Genomic DNA, 14,465 nt, shown 5'->3' on the forward strand with positions numbered 1-14,465 from the left:
TAGCTTGAGAGAACGAAAAATGACACTGAAGATGGAACAACGCCGAAACCGGTTTGTCTCCAAACCAAATTTGACAAGGGACGACGGAAAATCGTTCCACAATACATCACACTCCTACCCTGTCGGAAACACCAACAACGAAAATGGGAATAGCTTGATGGATATTTTTATGCTAGAACCCAGTAATACATACTGCCAAGCTTCGGGCCCCGGCGAAGTGGATCATCCTCAGCCCGCCGTGGAGGCTGATTTTTTCGACACTGGCACCAAAGATCCCTTCGTTGCCCACCTTGGCATTTAAATGGCCAAGCACGATTTTTATACGTGTCGGGGGCAGCGCTAATATGTACGCTCTAAGCTAAGAGAGCCTTGGATGCCTCGTCCTTCTCTTCCATCGGGACATTGGCACATGTGAATGAGATGTTGAAGAATCTCGCTTTTATGCGGATTGTGGCTAGACTTTCGTCCACTAGAGTGAACGCCGGTCTCTCTCCCACCACAAATCCAACACCGAATTGCACTCCTTTACGTGGCAACTGTAGTAGACGTCGCAAGGCTCACGCTTACCTTCCTCGCCCCGTCCATCGCATTTCGTGGATGGAGCTGATGTCAGCCTTTATTTTCCCTAGGACTTCAACCAGCCGGGCAGAGGCACCATCCCGATTAATCCCCAGCGCACGCGGGGGTTTACGCCCTCCCACTTTACCTCGCTCCCAAACTAGCGTTCGGTCGCTACCCAGAGTATTCATGGATATAAATATCCAGACGTAGTTAGCTGCGATTTGAACCGTAAGCACACGAATCACTTCTGGCCACTCCCAGGTGAATGGCAGTCAAAAGCTTTGCAGTACTGGGAAATGTACAAAACATAGTGGCCAAAAACGAATATCTCAACTAAACCCTGATGAATTTTTTTTTAAATTCGCTCTACATACCTGTATAATAAACCAAATAGCCGGACAAAACGTTAAATGATATACATACATATGTATGTATGTATAAGTATGAGGGCGTATTGAACATTTTGAGTACGCAGATTTTTTAGGCTGGTATATTTATTTATGCTAAATATATTACTTGATTTTGTTTTGTCACACTTTAGAAGTAAACGTCTTGGCTGTTCACCCAACTGCTTAGTAAAGACACAAACCTAAAGACAAAGTAATAAACAATTGAACTATAAATTTATTTATAGTTTCCGTTCAATCAATTTTTGCTCATTTTCGACTGCAGCCAGGTTTTTACCCTTTTAAAATGGAGGTGCTTTGAAGTTAGAGATAATAACTTGATACAGAACCGGATGATCCACATATCTACTTTTCAAATCAATTTACTAATTATTTAGTTAGCGTTGGGAGTATAATTTGTTATACAGTATATATATAGGAAAAACCTTGAAATTTAGAGGGGCCGAAATTATCAAGCAAGCATTTCTTGGTAGTATTTTTGAATATCTAGGCGAAAATTTGAAAGTTAGGGGGGGGAAGGCCCGGGCCCCCCCTGCCCCTACCTGCCCCTGCCTGGCTACGCCCATGTATGAATGTACATATGTAATAATATGCACATGTGTGTACAAATGTACATACAAATACGACAATACCCTGTAGGCAAACTCCGAACTGGTGAACCAAATTTATAGTTCCGTACTAGATCTTTATCGCCAAAAACGAACCAGCCCGATAGTAACTAGATCGCCACCACTTCATAAGCAGCGAGACGTGGTAATTTTAAAAACAATTTTATTTCTAGAAATTTATATCTAAAAGAACGAATTTAGAACTGGTTCGAAACTATTGAAAAAGGGATGCAGAACGAACTAGATCTCATTTGGCAAATTTTGAACTAGTATGGAACTACCGAAAAAGGGATGCAGCGGGTGGCTTGTTTACTTTAAATAGATTTTTGCTTGGTGGGTTCAAATCTGTACTTCGCAGATGCTTTTTCATAGTTTGGTAATACAAAACTAAAATTTGTGTTAACATTTTAACTCTTTTCGACCTTCTGGAATCTAACCAATAGTAGCAAACACTTCTGGAAATTCAGCTACAGCCATAGGTATCTAAACGTGTTTTCAAATGCCCAATTTGATATAGATTCGTTCAAACAAATGAAAACAAAAAGCGCTACCATGGAAAAAGCCAAATGAATGTTTGAAAACATCTAGTTACTTTTTTCGTCTGTCGATTTTATAACTGGTTCGGAACTATAGAAAACGGGATTCAAAGCGAATTAGATCCTATCTGTCGAATTTAGAATTGGCTCTGAACTATAGAAAAGGAAATGCAGTGGAGGACAATTTCCAATTCCTACGACATCACCGTGTTACATTCGCCAGTTTGCATGCAAAACAGATTTATCGCTAACTAGTAGTGGGTCTAAAGGTACTCGAAGCGCCAAAACCAATTCACAACTAGAGTTTTTCCGCACAGGGTATTGTCAATATCAAGTACGCTTGTGTGCGCGTAACCCGTACGAGCAATTATCAAGCCCCAATGTGTTAATGTGACGAAACTCTACACATAAGTGTTCGCGTCATTGGTTATGGTTGGGGATCTGGTGTGGCGCTAGTGTTTATATACTGCGTCTTCTACCGCCGTTTGTGGTGCTTTGCGTTTTCCCTTTTTTCATATCGGTGATGTTGTTTGGATAGTTATTGGTATGGGAGATGGGAATGGCAATGTCGCCACTTTATAAAGAGCCAATATAAAAACAATAATAATTCCATGACCATTCCCATTCATAGCCGAAATATCGAACGCGAGTACTTTGACGCGGCGTGCTTCGTCTTTCTGCGATAATCGGTAAAGTTCACCACATCAGCGTTTAGAGAACAGCTTTGCACACACTTGCCGCTGCTCAATTCAACTGATTGTGAGCACAATTCAAATACTGATCGGGTTCTTTGCAGTTTCATCTATGCCTGCCTACATACAAGCACTTGGTGTCCCACACTTCGTATTGGCCGTATATGCATATACATACATACTTATTTAGTGCATGCTGCTCCCTTGTTGACTTGTCCTATTCTACGTGTACGTATCCACATGTGTACATACATACATTCTTACATACATATATATACTAATAGTAGCTAGCATTGCTTGCTGTCAGTCTGTTGCTTCGCTACTTTTACTTTGCCGCTTTGACTTTGGGGCTTTTTGCTCTTTTGGCTTCGCCGCGTTTCGGTTTCAACTGCTGGTTGTTGATTGTTGGTTGTTGGCGCTTACGCGAGTATTATTGTCGCTTTTTTGTGCTGTTGGCGCAGCCACAAAAGTTGGTATGGCTTGGCCGCTTACTGTCGCTCCATGCTGCTACTTAGTGTGATGTGCGCTTACACACTCATATCTGTAGTAGCCAGAGCGGTGAGCCGCGCACATTTCAATTCCCTTAGTTATCTGAAAGCAGTCTGAGGAATCGGTTGCGGGCTCATCGTCACCGGATGATAGGCAATCGTCTATTTAAAATTGATCGGCCACAGTTGCGATTATTAGTTAGTGTTTAGTTTTCGCCTTCTTGCCACCACGGCTTAACTAATACGTCCACAATCAGTACGGGAAGAGGTGTGCACTTTTATACACATACTAAGAAGCTAGTGCATCGCGCAACAGTGGTACACGCAACGCATTACTCAATATTCGTTTCTTGATTCGTCAGTTTGCATTTTTGTTCCATTCTTTTAAATATTGCTGGGAATGCACACTTAAACATACACACATATGTACATATGCAGATACATATGTATGTATATGCATATATACTTGCGTATACACGAGCATGTTTTAAGAAAATAGAATTACAATCACATTTAGCGCACATAAAGGCAAAATTAAACGGACGGAAAAAAGTGAAATGTATTTAAATTTAGTGAGTCGAAACGAGCTGTGACTGCAAGAAGCAAAAAAAATGCAAAAGTAAAAACAAAGACAATTCTAAAATAGTAGTCGTAGTGAAAAACCCCTAAACAAAATCTGATAAAAGTTGAAGCAGCATTTGCGCGAGTTGTTGCCTACATATCTTCCAGTAAATACTAAATAAGTGCGTACACATATTACTCCCGTATTGAAACAGATCCATATCAATACATGTTTGTGTGAGAGGTTAGGTCGCCTGCATACCGTATACTTGCCTTCACCCAATCACATACAAGCATGCAAGTGCATACTTTGGCAAATGTAAAGTAAGGCAAACTGTCGTAGAAAGTGTCGCATACATTGTAAACAGCTGAACGCCTTTTCGCCTTAGTGCATAGCGCTAACACCACATCGCCCTTCATCGATCGACCGGTTATCGCCTTCCTGATCAATATTGAAAATAACCACCATTACTTCCGTAGATACCAACAGCTGAGTCTGCGTTAAACAACTAAATCGAGCCTAACAAAGATAATAACTAACTATCGTAAAAAAACAATAGCTGGTACGATAATAGCAACAGCAGCATTACATAGTTGTCATAATAATAACAAAGACGACAACAACGTCAGCAACGTCAACTGAAAGAACTGTGCATCGGCGGCAACGACTAATTTTGTGGAAGTCTGTCTTTTATTTATTTATTCAATACACTGCAGGTAAATGGAAATTATTATCGTAGTTTATAGGTATGTTCTATACATATGTATGTATGTATGTTTATTCTTACATGCATACAATGTCGCGCGCCCGCTGTGCGATCGATCGTTTAGAGCGTTTCGTCCGCATTGTCAATGTAATCAACTAAGAAACTGGTCATCTTGGGGACGGGATTTGAGGCACTAGCATGCGGTTCGCAAATAGCCTGGTTCAACTACAATTCCCTCCATTCTTGCTCACCCGCTATCGTGACTTATGTACGTGTGTATATGTATGTATCTGAGTATGTGCTCTTTTTGATTTTAAAATAAGTACATATGTATAGTGGAAAAATTTGCACGCTCGCACGCACACTACCACCACCAACACAATTGCATCAGCAACAACAACAAAAGTAGACATTAATAGGAATGTATATTGAGACACTACTACCACTCGAAAGAGTCCGCGCCAGACACTTAGCGAAAAGTGTTGGCGCTCGTTTTGGAGCTTGCCGTAGCACCGGTTACCGGCTAGCGGCTGGTGCATACTACATACATGAGCACTTGCGGCTATTACTGCGCGGCCGCATTTGCTGTTTAGCTGTTTAGTGGTCATTGGTGGTTGGCATAGGCATGAAGTAGCTGGTGTTGACTCTCCCAGCAGATAAGACCGGTCTGAGTGCGACGAGGTGGTGGTGGCTTCTTGATCTCTTAGTCTCTTGTTAGGTCAAAGCATAGGAAAGCGGTTTCTCTAGATGAAGCGGTTAAGGTAAGAAGCGAACCAAAAAAGCGATATTAGGCACGGTGCACATTAGAGCGATACGATAAGCGATGCGATATGCGATACGATACGCGGTGCGATATGAAATGCGAGCAGTGCACATTAGAGCGATGCGATACGCGATGCGACACGCGATACCATTTGCGGTGTGATAGCTACACAAACGCCTTTCTGTTAATACCATGAGTTCATCCGATGAAGACATTGCTGTAGCATATTGGTGACTACAGCAAAGAAAAAAAAGAGCTAATAATATGAAAAAGTACTCGGTGCACCCGTTTAATGTGAGGAACATAAAGCACAGTTCGGGAATTATTGCGTATGGTGTTATTGCATGCACCCACCCATCGTAGAATTATACCAGGTGAAGTAATATTAGAGTGAGAAGAGAGATTTTGACTCTGCTTTATTTGAAAATTGCCTTTAAAATTTGACTACAAGGCAGCCGAATGTCAGAAAAAAAAGCGAGAAAGCTGTTTTATTACTTCCCCAGTTTATTGCGGCATGGTTCCGTGCAAATATTTTATGGCTTTCCAGCTTAAGAAGCATACAGATAAAATTCATACAAAAGCGCTATGTCCAATTTGCCGAGCAGTTATTTAAGATGACGTTTTCCATATGTTTTGTTAGACTTTTCATAAGTAAAAATATTTTGTGAATATTACTCTCTTCATATGAGTTATATCACATTTTTCTTTTAATTGTATTTTTGGAATAAACAAAGTTATTTTACTTCTGTCATTAAACTGTTTTTGTTACAAATAGTTTAAATAAGCAATGGGAAATAAGGCAAAATTTGTTTTATTTCCAATCTTTGTTGAAAATAAAAGTGTGTTTGCATTGTTCAACTTTGCGTTCAACATTTGCGTTCAACTCAGCGCAGGGTTGCACGAAAAAAAGTTGAATGGGTAAAAATATCAAAATATGAAAAAATATCAAAATATTCGCCATAAAAAGGTGTTTGCACTGTTCAACTTTGCATTCAACTTTTGGTTGAACAGCGTTTCAACTAATCGCATCAGCAAAGTTGGTTGCCAGCCAACATTTAGCCATTCAACTTTTTTTTCGTGCAACCCTGCGTTGAGTTGAACGTAAATGTTGAACGCATAGTTGAACAATGCAAACACTGCTTTAAGCAAAACTCAGATTTTGGTATTTCCCATTTAAAAGTGAAATGAAACACATTTTGCATTATTGTCGTTTGTGTTACGTGAAAACAAAAGCAAATAAACCATGACAAAAAATATTCTACTATATTGTACTTACCTGTGTCCTTGACCTCGAACGCTAAAATTCTCCATGCCAAACTAGTCATGCCTGTTCTACAGTAGTTTTTTTTTATAGTTCCATAAGCATGGGGTTGTTTTTAATTAATGCGACTAAAAAAATGGAGGAAGATGCTTCCGCCTGTAAAACGGCCATGCTTATTGCGAAAAATACGGGAAATGCTAATCTCACCTCGTTCAGCAAACCGTGTCGCACATGCGATATTATACCGCAGCGGTGTCGCTGTCGAGCAAGTGTGCACAGTTTTCATCGCTTCCTACCAATTCCCACGTACTCGGCATGTCGATGTCGCATCCATATCATATCGCATCGCGTATCTTATCGCATATCGTATCGCTCTAATGTGCACTGTGCCTTAGGAATAAGGCGTACATATCGTCACCTGAACTGCAAAAAGACGTAACAACATCGTAAATGAAATGGAAAAAGTCGTCACTAATATTTTTATTATATTTTTCATAAAATGATGTGGGGAGTTTTAATTAGGGTGAAATCCATCATATAACTCAAAACGTAAATATTGATTTTTTTTTATTAGATATGACTTTTTGCATTTCAACGATGATATTTGTTACGTCTTTTTGCATTTAAGGTGACGATTAGGGTGGTCCTTAAATGTAGGTAGCAAATTTTTACATCAGATTTCCTAAAAGTTGGGTTATGCAAGACTTAGATTTGACTTTTCTTACCTAGAAACTTAGAAACGATTACTCAGCGTGTCACTTATTACCTTTTCTTTTTCTTTTGAATATCAGCACTTGTATTTGTACACCTAAATTGCAAACGTTTAATTTGTTTTTATACCAAAATGGATACAAAATTACCAGTAAAAAAATGTATTTACGCGCTTCAAATTGTGATTGTTTTTATTTTATTTTCTGTCTTTATTCGATAGTTTGTTTTTCGATTGCCAGAGGAATTACATTTATACAAAAAATTATATTTGTGTGGCATATTTGTAGGGGTTTTATTAAAAAATGAAATGGCAGCATGATTCTCTCACGGCTCTCTTTGCACTTAGAAATTTAACTTAGAAATAAAAAATCTATAGTTCTCCAAGTTTATAAGTGAAGTTGTTTTTTTTTTTGGGTAACTACATTCACGCGCTGCTCCTTTTCCAGCTTTACAATTTTCCAGATATACGGAATTCAAGTCAAGTATAAGTCTTGCCTATCTGAGCTTTAAGCCTCAACCCCTACGTCGATGCTACTATAGACGAAGATATCGCATAAAAATTTGGTTCCGATTGGAGACCTTTGAGGCGTGCCGTACAGGGGGCAAAGTTCAGATTCCTCTTTGGAGACTAGAAAAATTTAAATAAATTTAAATACATTTTTTTCCGTCTGATACCCAAAATCGATACTACTATAGTCGAACATATCACATATAAATTTTGGTCCGGATGGAAGTCGGTTAAGTTGTTTACCACAGGGGTCAAAGTTCAGATTACCCTATGAAGACGTCTTAACCGACTCCAATCGGAACTAAAATTTATATGTGATATCCTCGATTTTAATAGTATCGATTTTGGGCATTAAATGAAAAAAAAATATTTTTAATTTTTTGAGTCCTTAGAGTCTTTGACCCCTTTCGACTAGAATTTATATGTATGTGATATCTGTGACAGTGGTATTACCGATTGAGAGGGTGAGACCTAAAAAAATTCTTCATAATGTACATACATACATACACACATGCGTATGTGCAATATGAAAATACAACGATGAATGTACATATGTACATTAGACTGTGTCAAATAAAACGAATGTTTTTTTTTGCTTTCGGTCCCATATCAAAATTTCAGCCTCTATCCTAATTTTTCAGTTAACGTTCGCAAAAATAAAAATTTGCAATGAAGAAAATGTTGTTCCGCAACTTTTTGTTTTATAAACAATTTATTGTAACAAATAAAAGAAAAACCTGAATGCAGTTTTGTAGGGAATTAAATTTTCTACAAAGATAGTCATACATCATATTTAAAAAACAAACTCCGTGTTTTTTAGAGCTAATAAAAGTGATTTTTTTCTAAAATTTATATTTTGATTAACTTTTAAAAACTAATTAAATAACTTCTTGAGAAGAAAAACTTTTATAGTTAATTACTTTATGAAATTTTATGATTTAAACAAAGTGGTTTTCATACTTTCATTGATCCCCATATCGTATTTTAACAGTAAGATAAATATGGTTTTACTTAGAATAACAATCAAGATAAAGAAATTGAATGTCATTATTTTTAATTTTTAAGTTTTGTTGGCTTAAAAATTTTTAAGAATTTATCAATATAATATTGCAAACATGGTAATTTCACATGCACATTTCACTAGCATTTTGTATATTAAAGTTAACCTCAGTGATGGAAGTCTTTCATTATAAAATTTGAGGTTGTATTGTGATTAATCACACATTCCCCGTGGTCGGTGGGGGAATCGATGAAACCAAGTTTTTCTGAAAGTCTGGATTGTATATAGAAAAGTAATTTCTTAAATTTCCCTGCTTGGCGATTTTAACCGTTTTTTTTCTTAGTTGAAGTTGGTGGTCGCAGAGCCGGATTTAAATCAATGAAAAGTGATTAAAATGCACATATTTATACAATCGAAAGACCTTTTTTGGGATCTTGGGCCCGAAGAATCTAAATTCGCAGTTTATTTTTGGGAAAAAGGACCACTAGGGTGCGTTTAAGGGCCGGTTGTTCATTCTCTGGTTATCACCAGTACATCATTATCGACGCTTTCGACATCATGCATATAACATGTGATCGATAAAGCTGTAGTTGTATTTAACCGGAGCTTCTACGTCCGATTTGTGCTAATCAGACATTGAACAACCGGCCCTTAATGTAAAAAACATGGAACGAACATGAAGGAAAAGTGGAAACCATGTTTCTTCTTGTTTATTTGGTCACCGGTGACATCGTCACTAATGAGGATTTAGTGGCATAGTCGCACTTGCTGTGAATCCTAAACGAAATATAGCATATGTCATGCAGGTATACTCCTATCAAAGACTTATAACAGACAATGTCTTGCAGCGACCACGTATAAAAAGTCCATTTTAAGATACTGTCGCTTGGATAGCATCAATGATCACTGCATGACAAAGTCATGCAGATGACATCAACGACAAAATTACCATTTATGTGAAAAAGTCATGAACGACTTCCAAAGCCATTTAAGTGTAACTTTTCCGTACAAGACACTTAAGTGACTAATGCATGACATTCGCTACGGGGCACATGCTCTGCTCACGCACACGTCAGACGCATATTCAACTTGGACTCATTGCTCATACACACGTGTGTGCGTTAGTCGAAAACAAGCTCTGCTCACAGCAAAGTGTGTCACGGATGACGTGATATGAAACTCCCCCATTTGTTCATGTTGTTTGTTTTTTAAATGACAGAAAACATATTAGACAAGTAAGGAAGTCTAAGTTCCAAAATCCCAAATAATAGCCGTTATCGATTCGCCACTTCTCGCTCGCTATGTTTGAGTTCCGGTCGATTAACGAAGAATTTTGCATGTGAAAGCAACAACAAAGTTAGCTAGCACTGATAGACGAAAGCGAGTTTGGTTGTACCTCATTGAGTTCGTTCGTTTCGACAATCGCTAACTGTTGGCGAATCGATGACGGCTAATGTTACTTCTTTTCAAGGGATTGTTATTAGTGTAAATTTTGAGGAAATTAGCGTCCTTAAATTTCGAAATATCGAATTACAAGCATTTCTGAAATTTACCGTTGTATGAAATGTGACCGTAATTTTAGTCCAATTTCAACAATTTTAACCCATATCATCCTAGTGTTCCATTTTTGGATAGGTTGCTATTACGATTTAATTTTATTTTTATGCGAATGTCATCGTAATTCTTTTTGTGTAGTGACAACTTTGAAGGAGTCGGTTTTTAAATTCCAGTATTAAAATTTTGGTGTGGCAGTTAGTTTGTGTTTTAATTCGTGCTGTTTGCAGAAATTTTTGGCAAGAAAATGTTTCGTCGCAAAATGTAAGTAATTTTTATTTATAGCTATGATAGTACACATTATTATTCTTAATTTTTATAAGTCGTAAGTTTATTTATAATATCATTGCACAACAAAACAGAAATTTAACTTGCTAGTGTATTTTTTTGTTCTTCTATATATACCGTTCCACTATTGGAACAGTAGGATAATATACCAATGTAAGATGTATGCAGAAGTGGACTTAGTTTTGTTCAGTTATTTATTTGGTTTTGTTTTAGATTGTCCTTAAATGAAATTATTTCACAACTAGAAGAAGATGACGATGTATTGTCCGCAGATATATACATAACGCCCCCGGAAAACAACGATAAGAGCGACGAAGATAGCGGCGATGAGGAATCTGCTAATATAAACAATTTGTCAAGACGCCAGCTATTAGCGGAAGCTGAATTTCGAGCGACAGTATCATCTCATAATGAATTAGGCACAGTTGAAGACCTTCTGAATGACTCAGTCGTAGATGAAACTAATGAAACACCCAGGACATCCGCAACGTTAGCTCCTCCATTAAAAAAAAGATGCCTAACTAAAAGAAAGTGGACGCACACAGATATTCCAGAGAAACTAGAAAAGGTCTCAGAGCCACCTAATTTTCTAGAGGATCTTGACAATCCTTTACAGTTTTTCGAACTTTTTTTTGATACAGAAGTTTTTGAACTCATTCGCTCTGAAACTGAAAAAAATGCCATTCAGAAGGGAAATCATAATTTTAGAGTTACCACTGAAGAAATAAAGCGTTTTATTGGCATTCTATTGCTATCGGGTTATAACCATGTTGCCAGATACCGAATGTACTGGGAGCAAAGCGTCGATTGCAATTTTCATGGTGTAGCTTCTGCTATGTCTCGAAATAGATTTGAGGAACTGTTGCGATATTTTCACGTTTCTGACAATAATAATCTGGATAAAGAAGATAAGTTTTCCAAGGTTCGTCCTTTATGGGATCTATGTAACGAAAGATGGGTGAAATATTTTCCCGGCGATAAAAACTTGAGCATTGACGAGTCAATGATCCCATATTATGGAAAGCATGGAGCAAAGCAACATATTCAAGGAAAGCCAATTCGATTCGGTTATAAAAACTGGTCTATATGCACTCGACTTGGTTATTTGATTTACGGAGAGCTTTATCAAGGAGCGAAGACGGGAAATACCCGCCCAGAACTAGGTGTTGGTGCTTCTGTAGTTTTAGATCTTATATCAAAACTTCCGCCTGGATCTTACAGTTTTTATATGGATAATTATTTTACTTCTTTACCTCTGTTGGATGAAATAATTAAATTAGGACACGATGCGACAGGAACAATTAGAGCAAATAGAGTAGAAAAAGCGCCATTAAAAGACCCAAAAACCATGAAGAGGACGATAAGAGGATCTTACAATCAATGCACAGATACTTTGTCGAATATTACCCTCGTTCGATATAATGACAATAATATTGTTACTGTAGCGTCGACACAATCCGGCGTGGAGCCTATTGGAAAAGTCAAGCGTTATTGTGAGAAGCAAAAAAAGGATATTGATCAACCTCGATGTATCATAAATTACAATAAGTACATGGGCGGCGTGGATCGTTTGGACCAAAATGTGGGATGCTACCGGATTTCTATACGTTTGAAAAGATGGTATTGGCAACTACTAATGTTTCCAATAAATGTTTGTGTCAACAACGCTTACCAATTATACAGGTTGTCCCCAGTTGCGCAGAATGAGTCCCATGATTTCTTGTCTTTCACAAGATATATTGTAACATCGTATCTTTTGACAAAAACTATACCAGTAACCTCACCCTCGACTACGAAAAATTTGTTGCCAAGATCTTCCCTGGCGGTCATCAAACGAGTTCCAACTAGTATAACACTAGATGGTAAGGCACATCACATAATAAAAAATAACAAACAAAGCCGCTGTGGTATGTGCCATAAAAATACTACCATGAAATGCGAAAAATGCAACGTTGCTTTACACCAAAAATGTTCTCCAGTTTTTCATACAAAGTAAAGTATTTTTATCTTATCCTATACATATGTAACTTTTTTATATAAATTATAAGATATGTATGTGTTACTATAAGTACTTTTTTATTAAATAAATAACCAATAAACACAAGAATATTTTATTTTATATCATCTGAAACTACATGCACAATACAGTTATCACAGAGGCATATCTTCCTATTGTTCCATTTTTGGAACGGTACTAAAAACGAAAAACTGAATAAAATTGTTTTGTTTCCAATATATGCTCTTGTTCAGGAGGGTACTAACGTGAATTTCTATGAGTCTTACGCGAATCCGAGGAATTTAAACATACTTGGGATGATATGGGTTAAACTCTTTGCTAGTGATAGAACGATACGAGTACCGGTACAGAATATCGATACTTTTCATGAGTACTGAGTAGTATCGAGAACTCTATACTTTTTCACAAATACTGGGTAAATATCGCGAATGCCGAAAAGTATCGACGAGTTAAGAACTTTTTTAAATATTTTTTTTTTTTTTTAATTACTCTATAAATATTATGGCGAACGTTCGAATATTAACTTCAAAATCCAATATGAATGTTATGAAAATGAACATAAAGCTCATTTACTTCAATGCTGTCATAACTCAAAAAACCGAAAACACGGGAAACACGTGTTTAAAGCATCGTACAGTTTCATAAGTAAAAACACTATCAGCTGATTGCCAAAAAATGCCTACAGCTGAGATCACCTGTTTTTTGGCATGTGCTCTTATCTTTTACAATTTCTTTAATTTCTTTTACAATTTCTTTTATTTCTATTACAATTTATTCAAAATGCACTAACACACTGAACCAAAACACTAATACACTAATCAAAAACACACCTACAGCCTGCCAAACATACATCTACTGCCTGCCAGAAAAAAACGGTAAGAAGAAGAGTTACTTTACTTATGGAACTGTACGATGGTTTAAAGTTTTTAATTCACATATCGTCACCCTCATGCCAGAAGCATGAATGTGCAAATTTATCAGCTTTGAGTTATTGGGTTGAATTACTCTTTGGATTTTCTATGTTATACCCACGGTGGATGGAATACAGAAGGTGGCGCCGATCGCAACACCGCTAATCTGCTCTCAGTGAATTTGAAAAAATCAGCTGTTTTGCTGACGTCACAGTCGAGATTTATTTATTTAGTCTACAGAAAAATGTAGATATTTACGTATGTATGATACATTACAGATGAACTAATTATACATATTAACTTGTAAAGATAATAATGATATACATACAATAGCAGTTTGGGTAGCTGGCGAGGCCTAATCTCCAGTCTACTTTTGTGTGCGGCGGGCGGAAAGACCTAGTTTCCGCTCCGTGCTGTTTACAGGCCGTTGATCATGGTCCGCGCTATAGACGAACTGTTGGGTGAGGTCGGAAAGGCCGAGTTTCCGATCCATGCTCGTATTGTCCTACGCGGTCGCGAAAATATACGAAGCCGTTACAATTGTACTAAGCAGTCATAGATATTGTGTAATTTTTTCGTTCACGGTTACAGATATTAGTTTATTTAGTTAACTTGTTGAGCAAAGTTTTCTTTATTACAAAAAGCGATTCAGATGTGTCGAAGCAATCATAATGCTTGTTAAAATCTTTGCATAAGCACCGAAAAGCATCATGCATTTCAAAGCTTGATTTACAAATACTCAACACAATAGGTTTAAAATGTCTCGCGGGTCTTGTAAGAATACAAAAATTTATCTCACTCAGTAAAAAGGGACTACTGACCATTCCGTTCATTAATTTAATTAAAAAAAGAACACCAAGCATCTCTCTACGACTCTGAAGCGTCGGAAAAT

At 37.3% G+C, this 14,465-nt stretch overlaps 2 protein-coding genes across 2 annotated transcripts in view; both read left to right on the forward strand.

The window, feature by feature from the left end:
- LOC118743589 (piggyBac transposable element-derived protein 3-like) overlaps positions 1-12,493 on the forward strand; it is a 31,199-nt gene extending 18,706 nt beyond the window's left edge. The window contains exons 2-3 of the mRNA XM_036476353.1: positions 10,859-12,328; positions 12,421-12,493. Coding sequence (XP_036332246.1) covers positions 10,859-12,328; positions 12,421-12,493 — 1,543 coding nt within the window. The remainder of the gene's footprint in view (positions 1-10,858; positions 12,329-12,420) is intronic.
- The window catches only part of LOC118743592, a 166,675-nt gene continuing 157,373 nt past the window's right edge, over positions 5,164-14,465 (forward strand). Inside the window, exon 1 of the mRNA XM_036476356.1 lies at positions 5,164-5,321. The gene's annotated coding sequence lies outside the window, so the exon portion shown is untranslated. The remainder of the gene's footprint in view (positions 5,322-14,465) is intronic.

The sequence above is a fragment of the Rhagoletis pomonella genome, unplaced genomic scaffold, assembly GCF_013731165.1.
Source record: "Rhagoletis pomonella isolate Grant_MI unplaced genomic scaffold, Rhpom_1.0 Rhpom_scaffold_00007, whole genome shotgun sequence".
In the NCBI taxonomy this organism is placed as follows: Eukaryota; Metazoa; Arthropoda; class Insecta; order Diptera; family Tephritidae; genus Rhagoletis; species Rhagoletis pomonella.